Source organism: Eschscholzia californica, unplaced genomic scaffold (assembly GCF_041429995.1).
Source record: "Eschscholzia californica isolate CP2 unplaced genomic scaffold, dmEscCali1.0.p SCAF_3, whole genome shotgun sequence".
Lineage (NCBI taxonomy): Eukaryota > Viridiplantae > Streptophyta > Magnoliopsida > Ranunculales > Papaveraceae > Eschscholzia > Eschscholzia californica.
In genome coordinates, this window is record NW_028238420.1 from 4313676 (window position 1) to 4341496 (window position 27821).

A 27821-nucleotide genomic window follows, 5' to 3' on the forward strand; every position below is an offset into this window, starting at 1 on the left:
TCAGACTATTCAAATAAAGATTTATTTTTATTTTTTATTTTTGGGAAAAAACTATATATACTACAGTATCTTAAAAAAAATGAAGAGTTTTAAGTCAACATTCACGATCTTCTATTCTACTATTCTATTACACTAATCTACTGAAAAGACAGCCCGCGCGTTTTTTCAGTTGGTATAAATGGAAAAAACTCGGGATTCCAAATCCTCTACACAAAAATAAAATCATTTCTTGCCCTTTCCGCTTCAATCGTCGTCGTCAAAATCCTTTCTTCTACTTCCTAGAGAGAGAGAGAGAGAGAGAGAGAGAGAGAAACACAGACGAAGTAGAGAGAGAAAATGGCGGTAGAATTGAAGAGAGGAATTCCTCTATTATTTCAACAATACAAAGCTTTACTAAAGAAAAACCTATTACTTTCATGGAGAAACAAAAGAGCTACGTTTATGCAATTATTCTCTTCTTTATTCTTCATCTTTCTCATTTTCTGTATTGGTAAAGCTAATAATTCTAGGTTAAATGATTCAACTTCTTTTCAAAACGTATTTGATCCTAAACCACTTGTTTCACCACCGATTCCACCTTGTGAAGATAAGTTTTATATTAAACTTCCTTGTTACGATTTCGTTTGGAGTGGAAATCAAAGTCCAACGATTCAATCAATTGTTAACAATATTATGATCAATAATCCTGGAAGACCGATTCCTGCTAATAAGGTAAAAATTCTTCCTAAATCAAAATTTTAGTTTATTGAGATCTGTATATTATTATTAGTTTATCAAGTATCAGATGAACTAAAGAGATCTAAATCTTGAATTTATAGTCTAAATTGGAGAGTTTTCGATTTGAATTTAATTGGTGAATTTGTTCTGTTTCTTATGATTTTATTTGTTTGTGGAAAGAAAATATAGTAGATTGTAGTGTATTTGATTATTATTTGTATGCTGAAATTGATGAATCATAGCGTTGGTTTATGGGGGATTTCAGTAATTAGGTCACACAAAGAGGGAAAATTTATTGAGAAATTGAAATATCAAAAGATTGTCAAAGATTCAAGTGTTAAAAAATCGAACTTTTTGACTGTTAATGTAAATGTTTTTCTCTTTTAAAATGAAGCTTTTGAGTTTTATATCGTACTTGAATTGTACAGGTTAGATCATTTGCTACACCAGCTGAAGTAGACTCTTGGCTTTTCAGTGATCCAATGCGTTGTCCTGGAGCACTACACTTTGTGGATAGGAATGCTTCTGTAATAAGCTATGGGATTCAGACAAACTCCACGAATGTGGCCAAGCGAGGAAAGAATGAAGACCCAACATTTAAATTTCAGGTTCCACTTCAAATTGCTGCGGAGCGTGAGATAGCTAGATCACTGATTCGAGGTACTCCCTTCTTCTTTGCTTTTGTTCCTTTTCTTTCTGTAAAAACTTAATCTAGCACAATATTTTGTACTTATGGGATGATTCCATGCATGTGCAGTTCCTAATTTTAGCTGGCTTGTTGGACTTACGGAATTTGCTCATCCTGCTGTGGGCACTTTTTCTATCATGGGGGTGGTAGGACCAACCTTCTTCCTTGCAATTTCTATGTTCGCTTTTGTGTTTGAAATTGGGGCCTTGGTTACCGAGAAAGAACTCAAGCTACGGCAGGTATTGTTTTATGTTTTTTCACATATTATTGGATTTAAATCATTTTACTTTATGATCAAAATGATAAGAAGTGCGGTTTTGTCAATTATTGTTTTCCCTTTCTCAAATTTATGTTGGAATTTGCAGGCGATGTCTATAATGGGTCTTTATGAGACTTCCTATTGGTTATCATGGCTCACTTGGGAGACTACGGTCACACTTGTTTCATCACTCTTCATTGTTCTCTTTGGGATGATGTTTCAGTTCGACTTTTTCCTACATAATAGTTTTGCAATTCTGTTTCTTATTTTCTTCCTTTTCCAGTTCAATATGGTAAGCACCTCTCAGCAGTTTATTGGATGCTATTATAGGATTTACAATCTTTTTGTAACTCATTAATTCTGTTTGTGGCTTATGATGCTAGATTGGCCTGGCCTTCTTGATATCAACTTTCATTAGCAAGTCGTCATCGGCAACAACTGTTGGTTTTTCTGTATTCATTGTTGGCTTTCTTACCCAGGCAAGATTCCCCTCTCAAATTTGTAGAAACTACTAGTGTTGATGCAGTTAATATAGCAGTTGCTTTCTGTATTGCTGCAGATTGTTACGACATTTGGCTTTCCGTACGACAAGACCTTCTCTACGACTTATCGTACTATTTGGTCTTTATTCCCTCCTAATCTTCTCGCTAAAGCTCTTAAAATTCTTGGAGATGCAACAGCTACTCCTGAAGCTAACGGGATTAGCTGGAGAAGCCGTGCGGAGTGTGCACCAACTGAACTTGACTGTGTGATAACTTTGGTATTCTCAAACACCTATCATCTGAGTTCTTGTTATACAGAAAGATACATTGGTAAAATAAGGTCAGTACTTACATAATTATATGCATATATGTAACAGGCTGACATATACATATGGCTCGTCGGAACCTTCTTTCTCTGGTTTCTGTTGGCTCTCTACTTTGACAATATAATCCCCAATTCATCTGGTGTAAGGAAATCGTGCTTTTACTTCTTGAGACCAGGGTATTGGACTGGAAGAGGTGGAGGAAAGGTAGAAGGTAATCATTAACATTCAATTTTCTGTAGCCATTAGTTTTCTCTTTAGTATTTATGAGCACATTTTTGATATATAAGTTATGTATTTCAGAGGGCGGCGTTTGTAGTTGCACAAGTTCAATCCCGCAATCAGAGGATATTACACCAGATGATGAAGACGTTCTTGAAGAGGAAGGTATTGTAAAACAGCAAGCTAGTGAAATGATTGATGATCCAAATATTGCAGTTCAGATACGTGGTCTTGCAAAGGTATATCCTGGGTCACTAAATTGTGGTTGCTGCAAATGCAAGAGGACTTCTCCTTACCATGCTGTCAAGGTAAAGAAACAAGTTTTTAGATCGTCGTATTTTTTGTACTTCCAATCCTAAGGAGAAGGTATGCAGAGCCTACTTGATCCTCCACTCATCTCAAAGGCCAAGTCAACTTTAATGATCTTTATAAGCAACTTGTTTCCCTTTTTCAAGATATGAAATAGATGTTGGAACATGACTTTGCATGGGTTGAGTGTTCTGATAGCGTTACATTGTCACAATTACTTCAGGGCTTGTGGGTGAACTTTCAAAAGAATCAACTATTTTGTCTCCTTGGACCCAATGGAGCAGGAAAAACTACTGTAATTAATTGTTTGACAGGCAATACACCTGTGACAGGTGGAGACGGTAAGCTTCTTTATCAGGATCATTAGTGTTATGCTCTTTTATGTTTTATGGACTACACAAGTACACTTTGACGTTTTTTCACATAATAGACTAATCTTGCCTTTTTCTTCTTGAAATCAGCACTAATCTACGGCTATTCAGTTCGAAGCTCTGTTGGTATGTCAAATATTCGAAGACTAATAGGAGTTTGTCCTCAGGTATGCATTTTCATCTAATTATGTTTACTGCAAAAAGCATTAGGACTGGAGCATAATTCAAATTAGTGAAAATGGAGAGACTAATTGTTGTCTGATAATTTTGCTCATTTTTAGTTTGACATTCTTTGGGAGGAATTATCCAGCCAAGAACACCTCCATCTCTTTGCTAGTATTAAAGGCCTTCCCCCTTCTTCGATCAAGTCGGTATGTCTTCTTATTTCCCAAATGGGTCTTGTGTACTTCTGTTTACTTTGTTTTTTTAACTGAAGTTGGTGTCATTTCCATTAATTTCTAACTTTAAATACCCCCAAACATTGACTGGCTTGAGTATCAAATAGTAATTCCAACTTCATATTATCCGCGGAGAGTGATTCAATGGCAATGCAGGTAGTTGATAGTTCACTAGCAGAAGTGAAGCTTGTTGATGCAGCCAATGTAAGAGCTGGGAGCTGTAGTGGAGGGATGAAGCGTCGGCTCAGTGTTGCAATAGCTCTCATTGGGGACCCGAAATTGGTTATTTTGGATGAGCCGGTATTCATTACTATGAAATTCTTCCTCTTTCACTTCTCTGGTCAATTCGATTGGACCTATCCATATTTAACATGAGGTAACACGTTCCACTATGTGATTGGTAAGGAGCTAAATAGGCAGCGCTTACTGTTAAGTCCCAACCAATCACATGGTGGGTTTTCTCAATCCACATGACACATGGGTCAACAACAGGAAATTGGGAAGATAGTCTTTTCGGCTTGGGCTCCCTGTGCAAACCCTACATATTGTATGCAAACTTGCGCTAGCCTTATTATGTGGAAACTTTACATACGGAGTTTGAAAAACGAAAATTTGGTCGATGGAGTGTCGACTAATTTTCCCGGTCATCGAAGCCATACTTTTCTTTTCTCCATGTTTGAGTTTTATCTTAAATGCATTTCATATGAGATTTCCTTGGATATTCAGACTACGGGGATGGACCCAATTACTCGGAGGCACGTGTGGGACATCATAGAGAACGCGAAGAAAGGGCGAGCAATTGTTCTAACGACTCACTCAATGGAAGAAGCTGACATTCTAGGGGATCGCATAGCAATCATGGCAAAGGGGAAACTCCGCTGTATTGGGACATCTATTAGGTTGAAATCACGGTTCGGAACTGGTTTTATTGCTACTGTTAGCTTCCCTGAAAGTACTCCGAGTCAAACTCCTCTAAATGGACATAGTCCTGCTAATGGAGATACAAATGCTATAGACGATCCTCGTCATCTGGCTGTGAAGCAGTTCTTCAAAAATGTAAGTCTCATGTAAAAGTGTTCAACTGTTTTTCGGACAACAACGTTAGAGATACTGATCTTTGTGTTTTTCTTTTCTTTTTTTACTTTTCAGCATTTGGATGTACTACCGAAAGAGGAGAACAAGAATTTTGTGACTTTTGTTATTCCTCACGAAAAAGAGGGACTGTTAACGGTAAGCACCCACTCTTTTTTTAGTTACACCATCTCAGCTCAAAATTATTACGGATCCATGAGAAATCATATTACACTTTGCAGAGATTCTTTGCGGAACTTCAAGATAGAGAAGGAGAGTTTGGCATATCGGATATTCAACTTGGTCTGACAACACTCGAAGAAGTGTTTCTGAATATCGCAAAAAGAGCAGAACTAGAAAGTGCCATAAAAGAAGGCAGCTTAGTAACTTTAACATTAACATCAGGGCAGATTCTTGAAGTAAGTCCATTTAACTATTCATTACCTTTTCATGTTTCATGGTCTAAAAAGGAACTTTTCACAAACTAGTGTAGTTTTTATTTTTTGGAGGTCAGATCTGAAATCTGACTCAAGGTAGAAACTAACTCGAGATGCTTGTTTTTTTGCTTTATTTCTGATGTCTGTCCGACTAGTCTCAATGGCTGATTTTGGTCCATTTTTGAGTTAAACGGTTCAATTGAGTTAGACGAGACAGATTCAGACAATGAGAAAAAAAACCCAATAACACACGTTTCCTTCCAAAAATCTGTACCTGAACATGCCTTTTCAGGATGAATTAACATCAAAAACCTAAATCAGCGTAATTCTTTCAACTTTCTTTCTATAGTCATTCGTTCTTTTTTTTTTGCAGATTCCAAAAGGAGCAAGATTTGTTGGAATACCAGGAACAGATTCTATAGATAATCCAAGAGGATTAATGGTGGAAGTATACTGGGAACAAGATGAAACAGGTTCACTCTGTATTTCAGGTCACTCATCTGAATTTCCAGTACCTCAAAATGCTCAACCAATAGCTTCAACTACTATTACTCCAGCTAACTTGACCAGGCAGAGGAGTTTCTTGGGCAATTCAGTACCAGTTCATGGCATCATCTTTGATCCTACTGATATTGAAGGTTCAAATCATCGATAATTAACTTTTCCGATATCTTATCTTTTGGTCAATACTTCTTACCTTACAATGATATACCAGTTTGATTCTTCTACTCAAGCATTTTTTTTTGAGAATTTTAATTCTTTTTTTTACTTTTGGTGTTATAAAGAATATAAGGTTATATTGATATTTTGATTGGATATAAATATTTAGATTATAACATTATAGTTTCTTTTTTATATGAGTTTATACTAAAAGCACCCCAGATAATCTTGACCCTTGGATAGATTTCAAATTCTGTGATTACTTTCTAAAAACCTCTTAAAATAGAAACTTTCTAATTTCCTGGCCAACCCTATATATATAATCAAATACCCACTGATTTTATATTCAGAACTCACTCGCTCTGTTCATTCATTACTTCACTCTCTGTCTCCCCTCCAGTTCCCATATCTCTCTTTTCTTTTCTGTCTAAAAACCCATATCATCCATCCTTTACTTGAATATCTATCAATCAATCTACTGATCAACTATCGGTCATGGGTGAAGAAGTGAAAGAAGTAGTAAGACTTCGTCGTGTGGGGCAGAAAGATCCACTTCTATCTGTTAATTATCCACATAATATCATCTCTTGTTTCCGCCATTACCATTTTGATATAACATTCAACTTTAAAGAAGAACATTCCATTATTGATAGACGAGGCAGAGTTATAGAAACATATTACCCTCCTAATACACCATCACCCGTTGTCGCCAAAATCGATCTCGATCCATTCCAATTCAGACACCATCTTCACACAATTATTTCTCAAACATTTATAACTAATATGGGTATCCATCCTCGTCAATTTAAGCATTACTCTTTGATTGAACGCATTGTCAGAAGTGCTTATCGAACTGCTAACGAAGAGCATATGAAAGGTTTAAATCAGATTGAATTTTACGTCGATATCGATCTAGTCGAGTTAGTGCGCACAAAAACATCATCCATTCAACAACAAGCAGCACCAGCTATTCATCATCAAGAAGAAGATCAACAACAAGTGGAAGAACAAGCAGTTTCTATTAATCATCAAGAAGATCAGCAGCAAGTGGAACAAGCTATTCAAGAATCAATGGGGGTGGTTCAGAAAATGGTACCTGCTTCAAGAGATACAATTGATGCACTAAAAAAGGTTAAGTTCGAAGAAGAAAAAGAAGAAGAAACAAATTGTACTGTTTGTTTGGAGGAATTAGAAAGAGGTTCAGAAGTCATTTACTTGCCCTGTTCTCACGTCTACCATGGAAACTGCATTGTTTCGTGGTTGGAAGAGAGTCACTTCTGCCCAATCTGTCGATTCGAGATGCCTACTTCAAAATCTGATTGATGTTCTTTATTGTTGATTCTTTCCGATTGACGGACGTATATTTGAATATATATAAAGTTTTTATCTTACTTTTATGAATATGTGCTAGTTATTTAGTTTATCTAGAGTCGCAGAATTCGTTTATATGTGTTTTCTTCAAATGTGTTGAATTAAATTCTTTATCTTTTTTGCATTTATTTAATTCTCCAACTTCGAAACTTCATATATCTCAATTAGTTTCATACAATGAGTAGCAAATTTAGAAAATTGAATCATCGATAAATGATCGTCTTTCATCCTCCTTGTAAGTCTCTCTAACACTCAGATTTTATTCAATATTAAACTCAAAATGAGATTACAATTCTATTTAAAGAGAAACTAAGAGTTTGTTATTAACTATAACAGAATGTAACAGAATTAACTAAAGTAGTTACTAACTAATTATTCTCTTAATCTTGCAGGTGCCTTTAGAAGACTTCTTGTCAGCTGATATATGGGCTGGACCTTGACTTAGTCAATCTATGACTACTTGACTTTAGAAGACTTAGAGAAGACTAGAGAAGACTAGGTCAGAAACCCTAGACTCATTCTCTCCTCTTCTGTTCGAGATTTTTCTGATGAGAAACCCTAGAGTTATCAGCCCCCCTCAAACTAATGGTGAAGAAGGATGATGAATCATGAGTTTGTTCCTCATTTTTTGAAAAAGATCGAGTGGTAGCCCCTTCGTGAAGATGTCAGCGATCTGATCAAGAGTTGAAACATGATGAACAACCACAGTACCATCCATTACTAGGTCTCGAACATAATGGAAATCCACCTCGATGTGCTTCGTCCGAGCATGGAAAATAGGGTTTGAAGCAAGGTATTTCGCGCTGATATTATCACAGTACAAAACAAAAGGTTTTTTCATGGAAATCTTAAGCTCGCTCATAAGGTATGAAATCCAAATCACCTCTGTTGCTACCGATGATAAAGCCTTATATTCTGCTTCAGTAGAAGAACGAGCCACTGTGGCTTGCTTTTTCGAACTCCATGAGAGAAGACTTGTCCCTAGAAAGACACAAAAACCACCAGTAGACTTGCGTGAGTCTGGGCACCCAGCCCAATCAGAGTCAGAGTAAGCTATTAGGGTTGATAGATCACTAGCAGTAATAGAAATGCCTAACCCCATAGTTCCCTTGAGATATCTTAATATCTTTTTGACTATAATCATATGAACTGATGTTGGCTTGTGCATAAACTGTGCTGCATAATTAACTGCATATGATATGTCTGGACGAGTTAGAGTAAGGTACTGGAGTGCTCCTACCAAACTTCTATACTCAGTTGGGCTAGAAAGCTCATCACCATCAGTTATAGAAACCCTCTGTCCACTTGAAACTGGTAGTTTTGAAGGCTTTGAATCCAATAAATTTGCCTTCTGGAGTAGTTGTAATGTATATTTCTTCTGTGTTAAGATCATTTCATGTTTAAGAGGAAAAGCAGAAACCTCTATACCCAGGAAGTATGAAAGAGTACCCAAATCTTTCATTTTGAATGCTGCACTTAGATCAATTATAAGTTTATCTATCAGAGTAGTAGAGCTTCCTGTGAGTATTATATCATCCACATAGAGCAATAAAACTATTATATCAGATGGTAGATGATAAACAAACATGGAATGATCTGTTTTGCTCTTTTGAAAGCCATAGGTATGTAGAAAAGATGCAAACTTGTTAAACCAGGCCCTAGGTGCCTGTTTAAGACCATAAAGGGCTTTGTGAAGATGACAAGCATAAGATTCCTTACCTGATTCAGCAAACCCAGGTGGTTGAATCATATAAACTGCTTCATCTAGAGTTCCATGCAAGAAAGCATTTGAGACATCAAGTTGCTTAATAATCCATGAGTTTGTGACTGCTACTGTTAAGACTAGTCTAATAGTGGTTGCCTTGACCACAAGACTAAATGTCTCTTCATAGTCCACACCTTCTTGTTGATGGAAACCCTTTGCAACAAGCCTAGCCTTGTATCTCTCAATAGTTCCATCACTTTTCTGTTTGAGCTTAAAAACCCACTTGCAGCCTAAGATATTCATCTGATTTGTGGCTGGAACAAGTGACCATGTTTCATTTTGTTGAAGCGCCTGGAATTCTTCATTCATAGCCTTACACCATTCAACATGCTTAGATGCCTCTTTATAGGTAGTAGGCTCAGTTGGAAGTTGAAGGATGGATAGATAGGCAACATTAAGAGTGTGAGGTGATGAAAAATGTGCCACAAAATCAGTAGGCAGTGGCTTATTTTTGATAATACCATTCTTCCTTCTTGTAACAATCTGATCAGTTGTTGGCAACTCTGGATTAGATGGTGTACTAGCTGCTAAGTTAGGTGTCCCTGATCCATGAGAGGGTAGATAACTAGGTTCTGAGCTAGTAGGTGTGCTAGTAGTAATACTAGATGAACCTAGCTCAGGATGATCAGATGTAGGAAAATCCAGAGAAGGAAAAGGTAATGATATATGTGGTGTTGAATTCTGATCACACCCAGATTGTTTCTCAAGGATGGAAGCATATGGAAAGTTGCTTTCATCAAATGAAACATGTCTGGAAATATATAACCTCTTTGTAAGAGGATCATAGCACCTATACCCTTTATGATCAGTGCTGTATCCCAAAAAGACACATTGGATACTCTTAGGACTGAGTTTATCTTTCCTAAGTACTCCCAAATGAGGGTAACAAGCACAACCAAAAATCTTAAAGATAGAATAATCAGGTGAGATGTGAAAAAGTACCTCAAAGGGAGAAACCCCATTTAGAGTCTTAGATGGAACCCTATTTATGACATAGACTGCAGTGCTAAAGGCATCAAACCATAAATGTTTTGGCAAACAGCTGTGAAAAGATAATGTATTGCCTAACTCAGTGATATGCCTATGTTTCCTCTCAGCTTTCCCATTTTGCTGAGGTGTATATGGGCAAGAACTTCTGAAAATTATACCATTTGTGTCCAAAAATGTTCTAAAATCACCCTTTTGAAGTTCAGGAGCACCATCTGACTGAAAATAAACTATCTTTTCTTTGAGTAGGTTTTCATTTGTAGCTTTGAAATGGGTGAAACATTTCACACTGTCTGATCTTAACTTCATAGCATACACCCAACTATATTTGCTGAAATCATCCAAGAATAAAATGTAGTATCTTGCCCCATTAGGTGTAGAAACAGGGGCTGGTCCCCAAATGTCACAATGTACTAGGTGTAAAGGTGTATTTGTGGTAGTAGTAGAAGTTTCAAAAGGCAAACATTTACTTTTACCCATCTCACAAGATTGACAAAAGGATTTATCATTTGGGTTGGATAATAGGATTTTGTTTTCATGATGTAATTGTTTTATGACACCACTATGAGAGTGACCTAATCTGGCATGCCAAGTTGTATATGGTGATGCTACTTGGGCTATATGAGCAGAGACAGTTCTTGACTTAAGAAAATCACTTTGAACTTCAATAGGATATAAGTTGTTTCTAACAGGACCTTCTGCCAAGATTTTTTTTGACCAAATATCCCTTATATTGTATCCCCATGGCATGAATTCCATTGACACAGAGTTATCCTTGGTGAACTTTGAAATGGATAACAAGTTTCTTTTAAGATTAGGAACACATAAGACCTTATGAAGATCAAAAACACAAGTAGAAGTACATAGTTTGGATGTACCTGTACTAGCAATTGGTAAGAAATTACCACTTCCAACCATTACTGCCTCAGTTCCATTATAAGCTTGAGATGATGATAAATTTGCAGCTGTATGGGTCATATGGCTGCTAGCACCTGTATCAGCTAACCAAGCCTTGTCTTTCTGATTTACTGAATCAGAAGTATGAGAAATAACATGACATTCTTCATAAGTAAAGAAGGAGTTACAATCTTCAAAAATATCACCAAGTGATTGTTCAATGGCAGTATAACACTCCTCAAATACATCAGCATCTGTATCTGTAGAGATTTGTGCATAAGTAGAAACTATAGCATTGTTGCATTCAAGAAGAGATTCCTCTTCATAAGGATATGATTTTGGCATTTCATCATTACCCATATTATCATTTTGATTTTGTTCTTCAGTATAATAACCTGACTGTGGTTTGTTTGGTTTGTATCTGAAATAACAGTCAGTAGCAACATGACCCCATCTTTTACAGATTCCACATGGAACTGTTGTGAAATCAAAATCATCAGCTCTTTGATTCTTTGATTTATTTCCTTGGGTTTGTGAAGTAGAACTTTCTTTTTTAACATAGGATTGATTTCTATAGAAATTTGGAGAAGGTTTGTTCCTTTGAACAGAAGTAGGAACAGTTCTTTTGACATAATAGACCTCATGATCACTTTCTTTTGATAGTAACCATTGTTCATGTTGGATAAGTCTGGATTTTAGCTGTGCTAATGATAAGTGTTCATTATGAGCCCTAAGGGCAATTGTGAATTGATCATAGTCAGAAGATAAACCTTGAATAGCCAGTCTGACTAACTCTGAATCATTTACCCTATCATGAACAGAAAGTAAAGCATCTGAAACTTGTTTTAATTCCCTTAAGTATTCAGAAATTGAAGAATTACCCTTCTTTATACCCTGTAATTTTCTTCTTAACTGATCTTTCTTTGATTCTAAGCCCTCATTGTTAGTTATTTCTAAGTAATCCCAGATTTCTTGTGCAGATTTCAATCCATAAATGTCATAATAGATAGATTTAGAAAGTGTACTTTTAAGATAGGATTTGACAAAACTTTCCTTACTTCTCCATAAGAGAAAGTCAGGATTCACCTGTTCTACTCCATGAATTATCTTGATTTGAGGAGGTTCTTTAAAGGAACCATTTACAAACCCAATGAGTTCATAAGTATTCAGCATTGTTTCAACTTGGTCTCTCCACATCAAATAGTTGGAGTCATCAAGTTTTTCAGTAATGAAACTAGTTACAGAGGAAATAGGTGGGAGATTACCTAAATTTGCAGAAGCCATGATGAGATAGAGAACCTTGTTTGAAGAAGAGCACGAAAAAACAGTAAGTGAATGATTTTACTTTGATCTTGATATTTCTTTGATCTAAATTGACTTTGATCTTGATATTACTTTGATTTTGATCTGATTTTACTTGATATTACTTGATATTGATGATGATTTTAACTCAATTTTCATCTTCTTGATGTGATTTTACGAGATGTTGATGATGGATAAGAGATTGATGTTGGAGTATTGCTGAGAAACCCTAATTTGATCTAACCAAGACTGCTGATACCATGTAAGTCTCTCTAATACTCAGATTTTATTCAATATTAAACTCAAAATGAGATTACAATTCTATTTAAAGAGAAACTAAGAGTTTGTTATTAACTATAACAGAATGTAACAGAATTAACTAAAGTAGTTACTAACTAATTATTCTCTTAATCTTGCAGGTGCCTTTAGAAGACTTCTTGTCAGCTGATATATGGGCTGGACCTTGACTTAGTCAATCTATGACTACTTGACTTTAGAAGACTTAGAGAAGACTAGAGAAGACTAGAGAAGAAGCCCTAGACTCATTCTCTCCTCTTCTGTTCGAGATTTTTCTGATGAGAAACCCTAGAGTTATCACTCCTCTGCTGTAATTTTCACCGCTTTCTTTAGAGCGTTTAGATAACGACACTAAACACCGGACGTTATCTTATATGTAAGTCCAATTCTCTTATTAATTTCTGCAAGTTTTGCTGCTCATATTGCAAAAACATGATGAGATTCGGCGAAAGCTTTGGCTTTGATTAGTGAGCCTAGTACATATCCTTTAGCTACCATTGTTATAACTACTGTTATCATAAATTATGACATTGTATGTAACTTTCAAATCTCATCATATCCCCAATTGCTGTGGCATTGTATTTCGATTTAGACCATCTTTCTATAACGTTAAAAAGATTAGGTCAATAACATATAATAATGTATTCATTGTGATCGAAAACTGAAGCATACTCGTGTTTTAGAAAATTTCAATGCCGACTCCATCTTCATCAGCAAAGAACTGCATGTTACTAGCCATGTCCTCTCTCAACTGAGCCTCCTCGAGCATTCTCGTCATGTTCTCAACATTTTGGAACCGCTCAAAAACAATTTTTACGAATCCAAATGGGTTTGCGTGAATGGCTCGTTTTTCTTCCGATGCTTCAATATTGATAAACTCATGAGTTATAGTAGTCGAGCTCTCGTAATTCTCTCCGACTGTTACCTGAACAAGTGTGTTGTGACAGAAGAGGATAGCATCATTCACTGCATTCCTACTGCTGATTTCCAACTGAAGATAGGAGAGTGATCTCTCATTGTATGGAAGATGAAACAAATCTTGTTTGCAGATTGTAGGTGTTAGTTGGTGACTCTACATAAATCACATAATCGAACAATTAGTGTTAATGAAACAAAATCAAGATCACGGATGACAAAAATGAGATAAAGTGAACCATATATGTTGGGATAATCCGACATTGTTAGTGGAAAGAGCAGGTTGGTCAGTTCATGAGTGGGGGGAAAGCCTCACGACCTCACCTCTTGAGCTAGCTTTTGGGGTAAGACAGGCTCAAGACCACTTAGCACTAGTATCAGAGCCCAAGAAACAACAAGTCTCAGCTCAATAGCTTACGGGTTTACGCAAAAAAGTACCTGAATAGCAACCATCATAAAAAACTTGACGCGTTTTATCCTGCAATTCGCAATGTCTAAAGCTTGGAAGCTTTTCATATCTTCCATGGACCGACTGCTTAGTTTTGGGTCTGGAAGTTCATTCGATCTGTTCTCTTCTTCTTGCTTTTGTTGGGTAAGTAAAATTTTCTTCTCATGTTCACTAGCATTACGGTAAACATCATCATTTCTCGACTGCGCGTTTCTTTTTCGTTCTAAAAGCAAATCAAAAGCATATTTCTCAGTATCCGCTGCAATTCTCAAAGCTGATTCCTTTACTTTCCGGAGATCTTCAAAAAACTCATTTTGAATAGTTTCTATATTCGACTCTTCATCCATTGTCAACATACGTATCCATCCTGATTTAAGGTTGACAAACCAACCGCCTGTAATGCCGATAGCTCCGTTAGCTTTTAGTCTCTTCAATAGCCAAGAATCGCCAGTGAAAATACTAAAATGTATGGTTTCGCCAGAACTGGCAGATGGGTATTCATGGATAGTTGTTTCAATGGTAGTAGAATTAAACAAGTTAATAGTTATATTCCCTCTTGGTAACAGAGGATCATCAGTTGTGTTAAGGTGTCTCATGGTCTGAACTGCATAATCTTCAAATGTGTCAATCGAACTGAAAGCAATCATTATCCATGAACAAGGCTCAATGGATTCTGGGAACTGGAACATGAGAAGATTGTTGGAGTGATTTTCCATCTTATGGAATTTCCTGAAAATTTCATCGGCATTGGGTACTGCCTTTGTCGCAAAATGCATAGCAGGTGCATATATGTTTTTCTGCAAAGAGGGAAAAATACTATTCATCAACTTCGAAAACAAAATCCAGCCCTTAAAAGCAACACATTCGAATACTAAAATGTAATACGACATAATTATAGGTCCGGAGGTACTTTTTCCATCAAGAATCTAATGAAGCTCGTGCGCCCATCCCACCTGTCGATACCGGCATTGCAACATGTTAAGTGGTGCCCACAACCCGGAACATGTGCGAACACCCCACCGAGGCAGTGTCATTTTATTTGCTCGACGGTGAACGAGTTAACGCTTAACTAGACCTCCGGATGAGTTAATCTCATCTATTCGATCTAGGTTGATGAAGTGAAGAGTTTATACGACCCAAAACTAGTTTATCATGTTAGGGAATTCAGATGCAAAATATCCACGACAATTCTAAATCGGAAACGTTTATGCTAATTATGGTTCCATCTATTTGAGTAGATGAGAACCAAATATATAGCTAAGAGGAGAAAGTAAACGGTTACCTGCAATTCCTGCAACCATTCATCTCCATGATATGTAAATCCCCAGTAAGTGATGAATATATGCATTTCGTTCAGCGTTTTGACATTCTCTAACCCTTCTATATAATGCAAGTTTTGACAACCCACAGTATCAAGCTTCTCTAGATGTTTGAGCATAGGAATAGACTTTATCACTGATAACTCTCGACAATGCCTTAACGTGAGCTCTCTTAACCACATCTCGATTCTTCTAGGAACGATAACAAACTTCAGACTATCACAACTCATTATCTCTAGCTTCCTGAGCTTTGGGGAGATTTCAAATTCAATCAAATTTTCGCAGGAATCTATAGAGAGGAAAATGAGTTTGGGAAGTGTCTCTTCCGAAATATTTATGCAGTAATTCGACAATTTCTTGAGTTTTAAATCCTCTAGGCAGTTTAAGGACTTGAATGCTAGTGATAAGCACGCATCCGATATCTCACACTCATCAATGACAAGCCTCTTAAGCCGTGCGAGATTTCGAAGTGAATCATGAGTGATGGAAAGTTTAGAATTTTTGACTAGTTCAAGTTCTTGTAGTTTCGTAAGGTTACCAAAGCTAGTAGGCAATGTCTCAAGGTCCGTGCACTTCGATAAGCATAAGGTAGTTAAGTTGCAGAGTTCTCCAATCTCGTCCGGTAACTTTACCAACCCACATGAAGAGATTTTCAAGGTTTTTAGTGTAGGAAGTCTCATATTGGGATAAACCAAGTATCTGAGATTGAGACAACCATCAAGAACAAGTTCAGTTAAAACTGGATGATTCTCCAACGAAGGTAGCTCCACTAAATTCGGACCCTGTATACTTAGCACCTGCAACGATGAAAGTTGCCAATAACTAACTGGAAGCTTAGTGAAACCTTTGATTGAAAGCTTAAATATTTCCAGATTATGCATTTCAGAAATCCCATATAGAAGACTTGTGGCCTCTATAGTTTTTGGGTGATCTTCGCTTTGTATATTGAAGCATGGACAACCAGAAAGATCTAAAGATATGAGTTTTTTCAAAGACCCAATTGAGAGAGGAAGTGTCTTTAGTTCCCAGCATTCACTTAAATCTAGGAATGTCAGAGAAGCAACTGCACCAAAGGAATCAGGAAGAGCCTGTAATTTCCAACATCCTGAACAATTCAAATATTCCAGCCTTTTCAATTCCCCGATGTGCTGGGGAAGGCATTCCAAGTTTCTGCAATTAGATAAATCAAGACAACGGAGCGATTCAAGAAAGCAAAGCTCGTCAGGAAGAACGACAAGAGATGTACAACCCTTAAGATCAATTACTTCTAGATGTATTAGCATTACTATTGATTCTGGCAGTGCTTTCAGATTACTACAGTCTTGAAGATATAGGTGTTGTAATTGCAAAGGCGCCTGAAACAGAGAAAAGGAAATCAGTCAAGAGATAAATTAAACAAGTCGATCCGAAATTAACAAGTCTTGATGAAATTGTGAAATACCCCATAAACTGTAGTCCACAAATCTGACATTTTTCCTCCGCTCAAATCAAGAACTCGCAAATTTGTCGTGGGTAATTCTAGAGGAATAAAATTATACGGGTAGAATCGCCATCGGAGCCAAAGAATTCCTATTGGCAAGTAGATGAAATCTTTTGTAATACATTGACCTTCAAGAATAAGCAACTTCAAATTACTCATCTTTGCAAAGTGCTCAGTTGGCCATGCACCAAGATCGACACCATCTTTTTCCCGACATATTATTTGAGATCTCGGAACAATGCTTGAATCAAGAACAACAGATGGTTGGGATTCTTTTACCACCAAACTCAAGTACTCAACATTTGTGAAATCCTGCATTAGCAGATACATTAAGCATACAAAAGTTTCTGAGACGATATTAATGTATTATGAAGGATGAATGACAAGAATGAAAACTCACAAATCTTCGCTCCAGAGCTCTCTGAACATCACTAGGCCGCCATAAACGCTTTACTTGTGTCGGGTCTTTAATAGCTTCGTCGTGGAGTTGGAAAATATATTGCTTCATTTGTGGATGAATATATAAGTCTTTGAGAACTACGCTTACAACTTTTTTCACTAAGAGTTCATGAAGGATGGCAAGTCCTGATAGGCCACATGCACACCAGAAGTCGACAGCGATATCAACACTTTCACCTTCAAGGAAACAGGCAACGTCAAAAACGGCATCTTTCTGATCTTGGGTAAGGGTCTCAAAGTAATACTGAAATCTCCTTTTAATTTCTTCTGGTAATATTTCGGAAACCTTCACTAAATTGTTCTTCCAATAAAATTTATTGGTGATACCAGATAATGATCTCCCAATGATTTCGAGCGATAGAGGTAAGCCATCACAAAGGTCTAGATAATGATCAATGAAAACTTCAAGATCCGGGTATGTAGATTCTGACTTATTCATTGCATGCTTGAGAAAAAGTTCCTTGCTTTCATGCCTTTCTAATTTTTCGACGTAATAAAACGTAGCATTCGGTAATTCGCTATATACCGAATCTTCTGAAAGTGTAACCAATATAACACTTTCAGGACTTACAACCTCTTCCACAAGTAGAGCTTTAAGTTGACTAATATCATCAACTCCATCTAGTACTAAGAGAAACTTTGCACCCCGAAGATGCTTTTTAAGAAGTTTGATTCCATGGCTAACATTACGAACATCGAGATCAAGCAAAGCAAGTTCTTTGAGAAGCAATTTCTGTAAGTTTGGGAGTCCAATACTTTGTGTTTTCGTTTTAATATCGTTCATGAAAAATGAGAAATTAAAAGATTTCCGATTCATATTGTAATATTGCTTTACTACTGTTGTTTTTCCAATTCCAGTCATCCCAAAAACCCCGACAATACAAGGGGTATCGACAGATTTATTAAGATTTACCACATTAGTTAATTCATGAACCCGTTCATCTACTGCCACTGGAAACTTCGCAACTTCCAAATCGACATTCTTTACTCTCCCAACGACATATTTCACGACTGTTTTGAAAAACTCTTCTTTCCTAGTTCATTACATTGAAACAGAAGATTCAGCATTTATATACTGAAACCGCAATCGACAAATAGACTAAGCAGTTACAGGTGGGGATAGGTTCCGGATCTGCCAAGAGTTGATCCTTGACCCGAGCGGAGTAACTTGGCCGAGTTTCAACTGAGTTTTCTCTAATAACTAATCGAAGTAAAAGTTACAACTTTCAACTGATCCCTGAGTAACTCAGATGATTCGGCCCATCCTAAGTGCTAGAAAAACAAAACTCTAGTTCTAAACATGCAAGGACCAAGGAGGTCCATGTTTTTTTCTAATCTGACTCATCTGAATAAAATAGACCCATAATCAACCCAATTCAGTCAATCAGTCAAATCAGAGTCACATAAAGAAAGACAACAAAATCCGACTTGAGCCAATTCAGACTATGAGTCAGAGTCTGATCTGACTTGGGGAATCAACAAAGACTACCTAAGGTAATATTTTTTTTTTACATAGCAAGTGGATTTTTTACCAGCAAAAGCATCACCCAAATCAATGAAAAAACAAGACCAAAACTTCAATAACAAAGAGTTTGACATGCGAATTTTTATCGAAAAAAACTGCAGAAGACAAGTAAGAAGGTAAAGAAACTAACCCTTTATAATTACTCAAACTCAAACCCCAAAATCCTCCAACTTCCTTCAATGTCATCTCCCATTTCTTAATCAACTCTGGACTGAATTCCTTCCCTTTCTTGTACATTCGAAAAGCTTTCTTGAAACTCCCAGTTTTCACATTCATCAAATCTTCTGATTCAACCCCATAAAACACAGGCAACAAAATGACTTCTTCATCAACTCTAGTTTCCTGCACTTTTATCTTCTCAACCATTACTCTCAGTTCCTCTAAACACCATGGTGACTCTGCAAATTCTTCGGTTAATAAAACCAACAAAACTGTTGAAGATTTGATTGCTTCAACAATAATGGCACTGAGATTTTCACCTTTATGAATTCCTTCAACATCCAAGAAACTCTTAATACCAAGACTTTTCAAATCTTCATGAATTTTAATAGCATGAAGTTTTCCATCAGATCCTCTGTGACTAATGAAAACATCATATAGTACAACTCTTCCATGGATTTCTCCAGCTACTAACAAATCACTACTACTTCTCTGCAAGTTTCTAATTGTATTGGAATTCCCATTAAAACTTGTTTCCAAGCTTGTTACTGAACTAATAGATTCTGCAACATTTGCATTCTGGCGAACCCGAATCCAGTTCTTCATCCTGGATACCATGGAAGAAGATGAAGATGCCATTTCTTAGACTTTTTAAGTAAAAAAAAACACAATCTTTAAACCACCCAGATTCCACAAATACTCAAAGTAGATGATTATTTACTGAAAGAAACTCAATTTATAAACTAGGGCATCATCTAAAAATTACAGTGGCATGGGATTTTAAGAAATGGGGATTTGGAACCAGAAGTTTTGAAATCAAACCAAGTGTGAAAGTAATAATAGAATAGGCACCAATAAGAGAAGGAAGTGCATTAGTCAACATAATATTAGTCTTTGTTATGATTGGTTGAAAATGAAATTTGGATAAGAGAAGGAAATGCATTAGTCAACTTGCATTTTCTAATGAAGATTCCTTGAACATTCATCCTTGTCAAAAGTCTTCTCTCTGTTTTTTCTAACTTTTTTTTTTTGATGAAATCCGGTGGGTTGACTTGAAAACATACAAATTAGTCTTAACGACCCAATAAAGCAAATTGTGCACATAATTATGTTAGAGTTACATCATCAATTTGCCTTGTTTGAAATATTTGTTCGGCCAAATAGCATTTTCACTAAGACTAAATCAAACTGCATTTTCACAAAGACTAAACACAACTTGTCATTTTTTATGTTCTTGGCCACTATTTGTCAAGTTTCCTTTTAGCTCACGCGTTTTTATAGATTTAGAAACTAACAATCTTTTTTTGTCTGTCGGTTAACTTTACGACTGACTGCGGACAACTTCTCCTCTCTCCAAGGTCAATGTGGTGATGAAATATAAGAGAAAGAAAAATTAGGTGTTTTAGTTATCTAGTTTTTTTTTTTTTTTTTTTTTTTTTGATGAGAGTAGTTATCTAGGTTGCCCCATGCTAAAATAGTTGGTGTCATATATAGGGGGCATTAGAAAATCCAGTTGAAATTGGCGCCAATAACTTACTAACATTTTCTAACGAAGCTTCCTTCATTATCCTTCCCAAAAGTCTTCTCTCTCACTTAATAAATTCAAACAAAATGAACTCTTCTTCTTTGATTTCTATTTTAGAGCAAAACCCTAGTTTCAATTTCCCATCATTTCTACAGAACCGATCAAACCAATGCCGGAAACTTCTTCAATTTCTCGTTTTCGAAGAAAATTTCCTAAATGTTTTAAAGCAACTTCTTCTCTATTTCCGCCGAAGATTTCTATCAGTTCTCCTCAAACTCCCATCAAGTGTGATGTTGCTATTCTCGACTCTCATTCTACTTCAGTAACACCATTTGTTTCAGATCTTTCTTCTCATCTTAAAAGACTTGGAGTTTCAGTTTCATTCTCTGGAGATGAAGCTATTTTTCTTGCTTCTGTTTGTATACTGGTTCTATCCAAAGATTTTGCAGATTCAAATCTTCGGCTTCAAGAATTGAAGATGATTCATGATTGTAAGATAGATTTGATTCCCATTTTTTTCGATGTAAGACCATCAGAGGTTCGAAAAGTTGTGAAAGGTGTGTTTCAAGATGCATTTTCTAGGGTTAGAAATGAAAACCCTAATTATGAAGATTTGAAAGTTGCTTTTGAAAGAACTGCCTTGCTCTCTGGCTGGAAATTCAGTGATTTCCTTGGGTAAGTAACCCTTAATCTCTCTCTTCTTTTACCAATTCAAACCCTAATTTTGAAAACCCTAATGTTCCATTATCTTTTTTTAATAGGAATTCAAGGAAATTGTTGAAAGCAGTGGTGCAAAGTGTGATGAAGAAGGTGAATTCTGCATCACTACAAGTAGCTAAATATCCGGTAGGTCTAACTGACAAAACTAAAAAATTGGGAAGACTCCTTGAAGCAGGATCAAATTCAAGCAAAACTAGGGTTTTGGGTATAGTTGGTATGGGTGGGATTGGAAAAACCACTTTAGCTAAAGAATTCTTTAACACCATTAAAACCCACTTTAAAGCAGCTTGCTTTATTGAAGATGTGAAAGGTAAGGTAGAAACTATTGGCCTTGAAAGAGTTCAAAGTCTTCTCTTAAAGGATTTGCTTCAAATTGATCATCAAATACACAGTACTAATCAAGGTAAGTATCTTCTAAAAAAGTGTCTTAATAGAGCTGAAGTAATTATAGTTTTTGATAATATTGATGATCCTGACCACTTAGATGCTCTTTGGGTACCTGAATTTGTTCATAAGAACAGCATTGTTTTGATTACGACCCGTGATATGAAATTAATCGAATGTGTTTCGAACTCTTTGATATACAATATGGAAGGATTGGAGAGGAAGTTTGCCAGAGAACTCTTTTGTTGGCACGCATTTGTCATGCCTTTGCCTTCTCTTGGGTTCGATCCTTTGGTTGAGAGGTTTATTAGTTATTGTGATGGACTGCCACTTTCTTTGGAAACACTTGGAGGAAAGCTTTTTGGAGAAGGGATACCTGCTTGGGAAGAAACACTGAAGAATATCTCAGAGAGTTTACCTGGTGATATTGAGAGACAGATAAGAGTCAGCTATGATGCCCTTGATTTGTCGGAGAAGCAAATTTTTCTTGATATAGCCCTGTTTTTCGTTGGAGAAGATACGGAAATGACTATTAGGATTTGGAATGCAATGGGATGGTTTGGATCCGTTGGTGTTCAGTCTTTGCAGCAGAAATGCCTTATTAAGGTAGATAATGGTAAGTTTCAAATGCACGATCAGTTGAGACAAATGGCCGAAAAGATAGTCGATGGAGAAAATACCAATAATCCTGGGCTTCGTAGTCGTCTTTGGCGCCCAAACGATGTTATGACAGTTCTCAGCCTGCAATCCGTATGTATCTCTCAAATCTCATCATATTCACCATTTGCTATGGCATTATTTGTTTTGATTTTAGACCATCTTTCTTTTGAAAGGCTGCCTATTATTAGCATAAAGTATGGGTAATCTTATCAATTGAAGGTGTGGAGTCTTATTGCTTGTCTTGTTGTGGTGGCTTTTACCCAGGGCTCTGAAAATGTTCAAGGAATTACGTTGACGAAAAAGCAAATACAGGATGAAAGATTGGGCTCGGTTATCGTCCCAAAGTCAGAGATCATAAGAGACCAATATGGGAGGTGGCCTTTGCAATCCTTTGCTCCTATGACAGAGTTGCGCTTGTTGATTCTCGAAGATGCATGTGTCGAAGGGGATTTTAGGGTTTTGTCAAAAAATATCATTTGGTTACGCTGGAGGCATTGTCCTAGTGGACCTCTTCCTATGGAGTTACCGTTCCATAATTTACGCATCTTGGACTTGTCAGGAGGAAAACTATCGAGTCTGTGGAGTGATAGCCGTCAGGTATATTCCTAAAAAGAGCTTCATGTTTACTCTTGAATTGTGCACAAGACCTGTCTATAGACCACCCGGCACGACCCGTTAGTTAACTTTTGTTTGATTTTTGCAGATACCAGTGCAGCTTGAAGAGCTGAACCTGCGAGGTTGTGTTTCACTTCGTAAATTTCCCGTATCAATCAAACTTCTAAATCGATTAGAGAAGTTGATTTTAAGTCACTGCATAAGTCTCGTGGATATCCCTGATGGGTTCTGTGATATTTACACACTGAAGTACGTAGATGTCTCGGGCTGTACTGGTTTGATTTCATTACCCGATCGTTTAGGAAATTGGAAGCGATTACAACACTTAGATCTTTCAAACTGTAAGAATCTGGAATTTCTGCCTTCAAGCTTCGGAGGTTTGGAAAAGTTGGAGCATCTCAATCTGGGAGGTTGCTCGAAGTTATCTAAACTACCTTCATCGTTTCACAAGCTAGAGGAAATAACGTATCTCAACCTGCAGTTCTGCTGGGCATTGGAGAGTGAGAAAGATATTAGTGTTGGTTTGAGCAAGCTCGAATTTCTCGACGCATCGTTATGCAAAAGGATTCATTTGCCGAACATGATTTCCTTTCAACATTGTATTAAAACTTTGAAGATTTCTTGTTCACACTTCAAAGTACTTCCTAGTTCTCTTGGAGAACTCGAGAACTTGGAGGAACTTTCATTATGGCAAGGGTATGAGGTAAAGACATTAGACCCATTTGTTTTTACGAAGTTAATTCGTTTGAAGGATCTCGTAATCAGTCAATTCTCGTTGCTTGAGGGCTTAGGAAGTTCTCTCGGACATTTAAGGCAGCTCAAGTCATTGTACATTTCGTTCTGTGGAATACTAGATTTACCCGAGGAAATTGGATATCTGGATGGTCTAGAGCGTCTCATCATTTTTAAATGCTCGAAGTTAGCCAAGCTTCCTACGACTGCAAAAGGACTTTCAGCTCTGACATCGTTGAGTTTGACCGAGTGTTCTAGCCTCCAGTTGACAACAGGAGCTTTCCCTAACATGTCGACAATAACAAAGATTCATCTTGGTAACTGCGTCGTCACTGATCAGCTCTTCCAGTTTATTTGTGACAAAGGTATTGCCCTTAAAGAACTAGAGTTGTTGAGTATGAGACTTCCTTCTATGAAAGGCATCGGATGTGGACCTTTCAATATTGCTTCGTTTTCTATATCTTCATGTTCGAATATCAGTTCTTTTGAAATTCCGAGAGGTTTACCATCACTTAAAATTGAAGATTGCCCAGGTCTTAAGAAGGTTATTGTACCTGTTCATAATACTACTCTCCAGACTTTGCATCTTGGAAATTGCAAGAACCTTCTTACTGTTGACTCTATTGAAAATTTGAAGTATCTGAAAAGCTTGAACTTGAATGGATGTTTCGACCTACGAACAATTGCTGGTCTCGAGAAATTGAATAAGTTGTCCGAGCTCCATTTGTTTTTATCGGATTGGTACCTTTCCCATGACACTGAGTGGTTAAAGGTCGGTAATCTCTTCCAAATTCTTTAAATATAATTGATCACCTGTTGACACCATTTACTTAACAGTTAACACCACATCGACTCCACGCAGGTGGGAGTCTGGCTGGGCCAGGAACCACTGGGTACTTAAGCCTGTGGGGTCGGGCCTATCTACCAGATACTTGGGTGAGCTTTATCACCCGTGTCCAACTCATGTATTCCAGCATGCTGGGCTGGAACAGCCCAGCCGGGGCCTCAGCCCGTGGCCCACAACAGTCCCGGGTTAACGAATTGGACTGCGTGTTCACGGGCTAAAATCCCATCCATACGTGTGCCAGTAGGGACCATGTAGAACATTTTGTTTATATACTCTTCTATTTTGGATTGTTGAGTTTATTCATGTATCTTTCTGTTCTTTAATAAATACTGTTGTTTACTGGTTTGTTGTTGCAGAAAGCATTAAACACGGCGAAAATTCCCCATACAGTACATCTATCAGCAAAAGTGGAACTAGAAAAGTGTGATCTCGATCTTGTATCATGTTTTCAAAAGATTACTCAGCAATCACAAGATAAGTTTAAGTTCAAGTTACCTTACAACTCCAGAAAATTATATTGTGGTATTGTTATATGCTTTATCGCACGGCATTCCCTTTTCAAGAATATGGTATCAAGACCCAATGAGAGGAAAGACATTTCCTATCAGTCTGTGCACCTGCGCCTGGTTAATGGAGCTAATGACACTGAAATATGTCAATATAAGATTCCTGAGGCGGGTAGTTTCTTTCATGTTAGTATTTTCATGGATGAGTTTCTAGTTTCAGAAATATTTGCAGATGGATCAGAGTTGGTGATTCCTTCATCAAGTGAACGGGTTTATGGAGCGTGGATATTTTTGGTTCCCGCATATCAGAAGCACTTAGCTGGGGAAGTTGCCTGCAAGTTGATCGACAATCTTGAAGAGCATAAGTCAGCCATTGGAGGGTATGTTTCAAGAAGTGAATTGGACCTGAAAAGGTTGGAAGATGAATTTAGCAAAGTGATGACGGATATGGACTTCAATGGAATTCATGCTCTTGGGCTTGCAAACTACTGGATGATCCGAACTTACTCATTCAATGAAGTTCCAATTTATGTAAGTCCAGTTTCAAGTTTTCTTTTTTTCGTTTTGGTGAATGCAAAGATCTTGAATTAACTTTTAAACTTATATATGTTGTTTTAACCGATCTTCTTAACATTGGATACTAAGTTGTACTAACCTATAATCTGTTGTAGGCTGAACTAATTGGCTCCTTACTATGGAAAAAGCGTCGGCAAATTCTTTTCGAGGTCGTAGATACATTAAAATATTTGGATTTGGAATTGGGAAATGGTTGCAGAAATTTAGTAGAAAATCCAGTTATCAATAGTTATGAGGCCTGTGTTAATATTGGGAATTCAAAAATATCAACAAATATCATTTCCAGGAAACATATTTTTCCTCCCGATGGATGCCCCCAGAACTATCTTTCCTTGGATCGGATAACTTTATCTCACAAAGCGGCATTTAAGTTAAAGCAAGCTCCTCGATTTGGGTCAGCTCAACTTACAAAAGGCTCGTCGTCTAATTTGACTCGAAGAAAGTAAACATGTGACTTATCTCTGGTGCGTACTGGCTCATTTCCTTTTCTATTTATGATTGTCATTTTTTACTATTTTCCTTGAAAATGTACGCCCGATTACCTGAGATTCATATAGTTAGATTTCATTTTAATATCTCATTCCACTATGGATCTGAAGATGAAGAAGGGCAATTCCTCCTTGACCTGTAAGAGAAGTTTCACAGGCGCCCAAACCCTAGTCAAATAGGATTGATTTCAAATCTTAATTACGCTAAAAACACCACAGGTGTTCTTTCCGGTTGAAGTCCTAATCTGCTTAGAAGAAGGAGTCTAAAAACACCACAGGTGTTCTTTCTAAAAAAAACTCTTAGATAGATAGTTTTAATACAATGCTGAAATGAAATCATGTTAGGCAAATGAATCCATTAGCATAACCATTCGTTATGAAACTCGAGCTTGCCCAAACCAACACTAATATCTTCCTCACTCTCCAATGCCCAGCAGAACTCCAGGTAGTAGTTTAGATAACTTCGAACAACCTCTCAGATTGAGATGCTTCCCAACCATCTAAAGCTTGAATGCAGAATTTCCAGATTCTTACAATTTCCAGAATTTCCTAAACGATCGGTAGTGAATGCAAACCCAGTACAGACAGAGAGATCTACATACTTCAGTATGTAGATATCACATAACTCATCAGGGATATCCAAAAGACTTAGGCAGTAACTTAAAATAAATTTCTCTAATCGATGCAGAAGTTATATTGATAAGGGAAATTTATGAAGTGAAACACAACTTGGCAGGTTCAACTCTTCAAGCTGCACAGGTATCTGCAAAAGTCAAACACAAGTTTACTAAGGGGTCACGTCGTGTGGTCTATAGACGGGTCTTGTGCACAATCTAAGAGTAAACCTGAAGCTCTCTTTAGGAATATACCTGACGACTGTCATTCCACAGAGTCGACAGTTTTCCTCCTGATAAGTCCAAGAGACGGAAATTATGGACCCTATAACATCATACGTAAATGATGATCTCTGACTTTGGGACGATACCTGAGCCCAATCTATCATCCTGTATTTGCTTTTTCGTCAATATATTTCCTTGAACATTTTCAGAACCCTGGGTAAAAGCCACAACAACACGACAAACAATAAGAATCCACACCTTCAATTGATAAGATCACCCGTACTTTATGCTAGAAATAGGCAGCCTTTCAAAAGAAAGATGGTTTAAATTCGAAAAGTAATGCCATAGCAATTGCGAAATGATGGAATTTGAAAGAATACATACTGATTGCAGGCTGAGAACTGTCATAGAAAAATAATAACATGCTTATGATACTATGATAGATATTACTAATCTGTCACCCAAAACCATGAACTGAAGTGGGTTATGGTAGAAACCATGAACTAGCCGATCACGATAAAGATTGAAGAATCCTGCGAATTTACAAAAATTTATGGTTTACTTTTCTGGTAGTGATAGTAAAACCATGAACTGAAGTGGGTTATGCCAGAAATTACTAATTGATAGTAAGATCATGACAATTATTTCTTTTCTTTTTCTGGCACAATTCAGCATGTTGGTGGGATTTCTGTTAGACGAATTCACTTTCTGCAGATGTTCAAGTTTTTCTTATGAGTGTTATAAATTTGTTTTTTCGGACAGTAGGACTGTTGTTTATAGTCTATTAGAATTGTAAAGTTGGGTTTTGTTCTTTCTTCTTATGAACACAAAATTTGAAATTTATATCTGATTGACTAATGTTCTATTAAGAAACTTAAAAATGGGTATGTAATTAGCATATTTGGAATGCAAAGCGTTGTTTACCATGAAAATGATTCGATAAATAATGATAGCAAGTTTCAAGCTTTTCGTCGCTCAAGGACTCCATTAGTTTCTTCCTCTAGGCTTTTGGTTGCCAATATCCCAGCATTGTCGATATTTCTTTGAAATGCTAACTCGATCTCGACT

General features: G+C 36.9%; 3 protein-coding genes and 1 long non-coding RNA gene across 9 annotated transcripts; 3 read left to right on the top strand and 1 right to left on the bottom strand.

Moving 5' to 3' along the window:
- The first annotated feature begins 81 nt into the window (after positions 1-81).
- On the top strand, positions 82-6115 carry LOC147547825 (ABC transporter A family member 11-like). Its single transcript, XM_086671805.1, has 16 exons — positions 82-711; positions 1146-1377; positions 1475-1644; positions 1771-1956; positions 2048-2143; positions 2224-2424; positions 2524-2683; positions 2773-2999; positions 3224-3341; positions 3462-3538; positions 3653-3742; positions 3926-4069; positions 4496-4825; positions 4919-4999; positions 5083-5259; positions 5651-6115. Exons 1-16 carry the CDS (start codon positions 337-339, stop codon positions 5930-5932), a joined length of 2946 nt encoding a protein of 981 aa, XP_086527931.1. The 5' UTR covers positions 82-336; the 3' UTR covers positions 5933-6115.
- Positions 6116-12791: 6676 nt separating this feature from the next.
- Positions 12792-17998, top strand: LOC147547826 (uncharacterized). The gene is made up of 3 exons (XR_015238617.1): positions 12792-12932; positions 13240-17401; positions 17508-17998. It is a non-coding gene; the product is annotated as an uncharacterized LOC147547826 (long non-coding RNA).
- On the bottom strand, positions 12998-19717 carry LOC147547827 (uncharacterized). Of its 2 annotated transcripts, XM_086671807.1 has the most exons (7): positions 19606-19714; positions 18833-19502; positions 17119-18211; positions 16680-17030; positions 15202-16593; positions 13910-14716; positions 13038-13628 (listed from the first exon to the last, which is right to left on the bottom strand). In XM_086671807.1, the coding sequence occupies exons 2-7, from the start codon at positions 19498-19500 to the stop codon at positions 13236-13238; spliced, it is 4704 nt and encodes a 1567-aa protein (XP_086527933.1). In that variant the 5' UTR covers positions 19501-19502; positions 19606-19714; the 3' UTR covers positions 13038-13235. The 2 variants fall into 2 exon arrangements, with proteins under 2 accessions (XP_086527932.1, XP_086527933.1); XM_086671806.1 differs by having other exon boundaries at positions 12998-13628; positions 18833-19717.
- Positions 19718-20064: 347 nt separating this feature from the next.
- Positions 20065-27685, top strand: LOC147547828 (uncharacterized). Of its 5 annotated transcripts, none has more exons than XM_086671809.1 (8): positions 20065-20260; positions 20312-21061; positions 21148-22240; positions 22415-22747; positions 22854-24269; positions 24701-25381; positions 25522-25890; positions 26651-27685. In XM_086671809.1, exons 2-7 carry the CDS (start codon positions 20556-20558, stop codon positions 25870-25872), a joined length of 4380 nt encoding a protein of 1459 aa, XP_086527935.1. In that variant the 5' UTR covers positions 20065-20260; positions 20312-20555; the 3' UTR covers positions 25873-25890; positions 26651-27685. The 5 variants fall into 5 exon arrangements, with proteins under 5 accessions (XP_086527935.1, XP_086527936.1, XP_086527934.1 ...); XM_086671810.1 differs by having other exon boundaries at positions 20114-20260; positions 27426-27685; XM_086671812.1 differs by lacking the exon at positions 20065-20260 and having other exon boundaries at positions 20428-21061; positions 21148-21509; positions 21702-22240; positions 27426-27685.
- Positions 27686-27821: the final 136 nt, after the last annotated feature.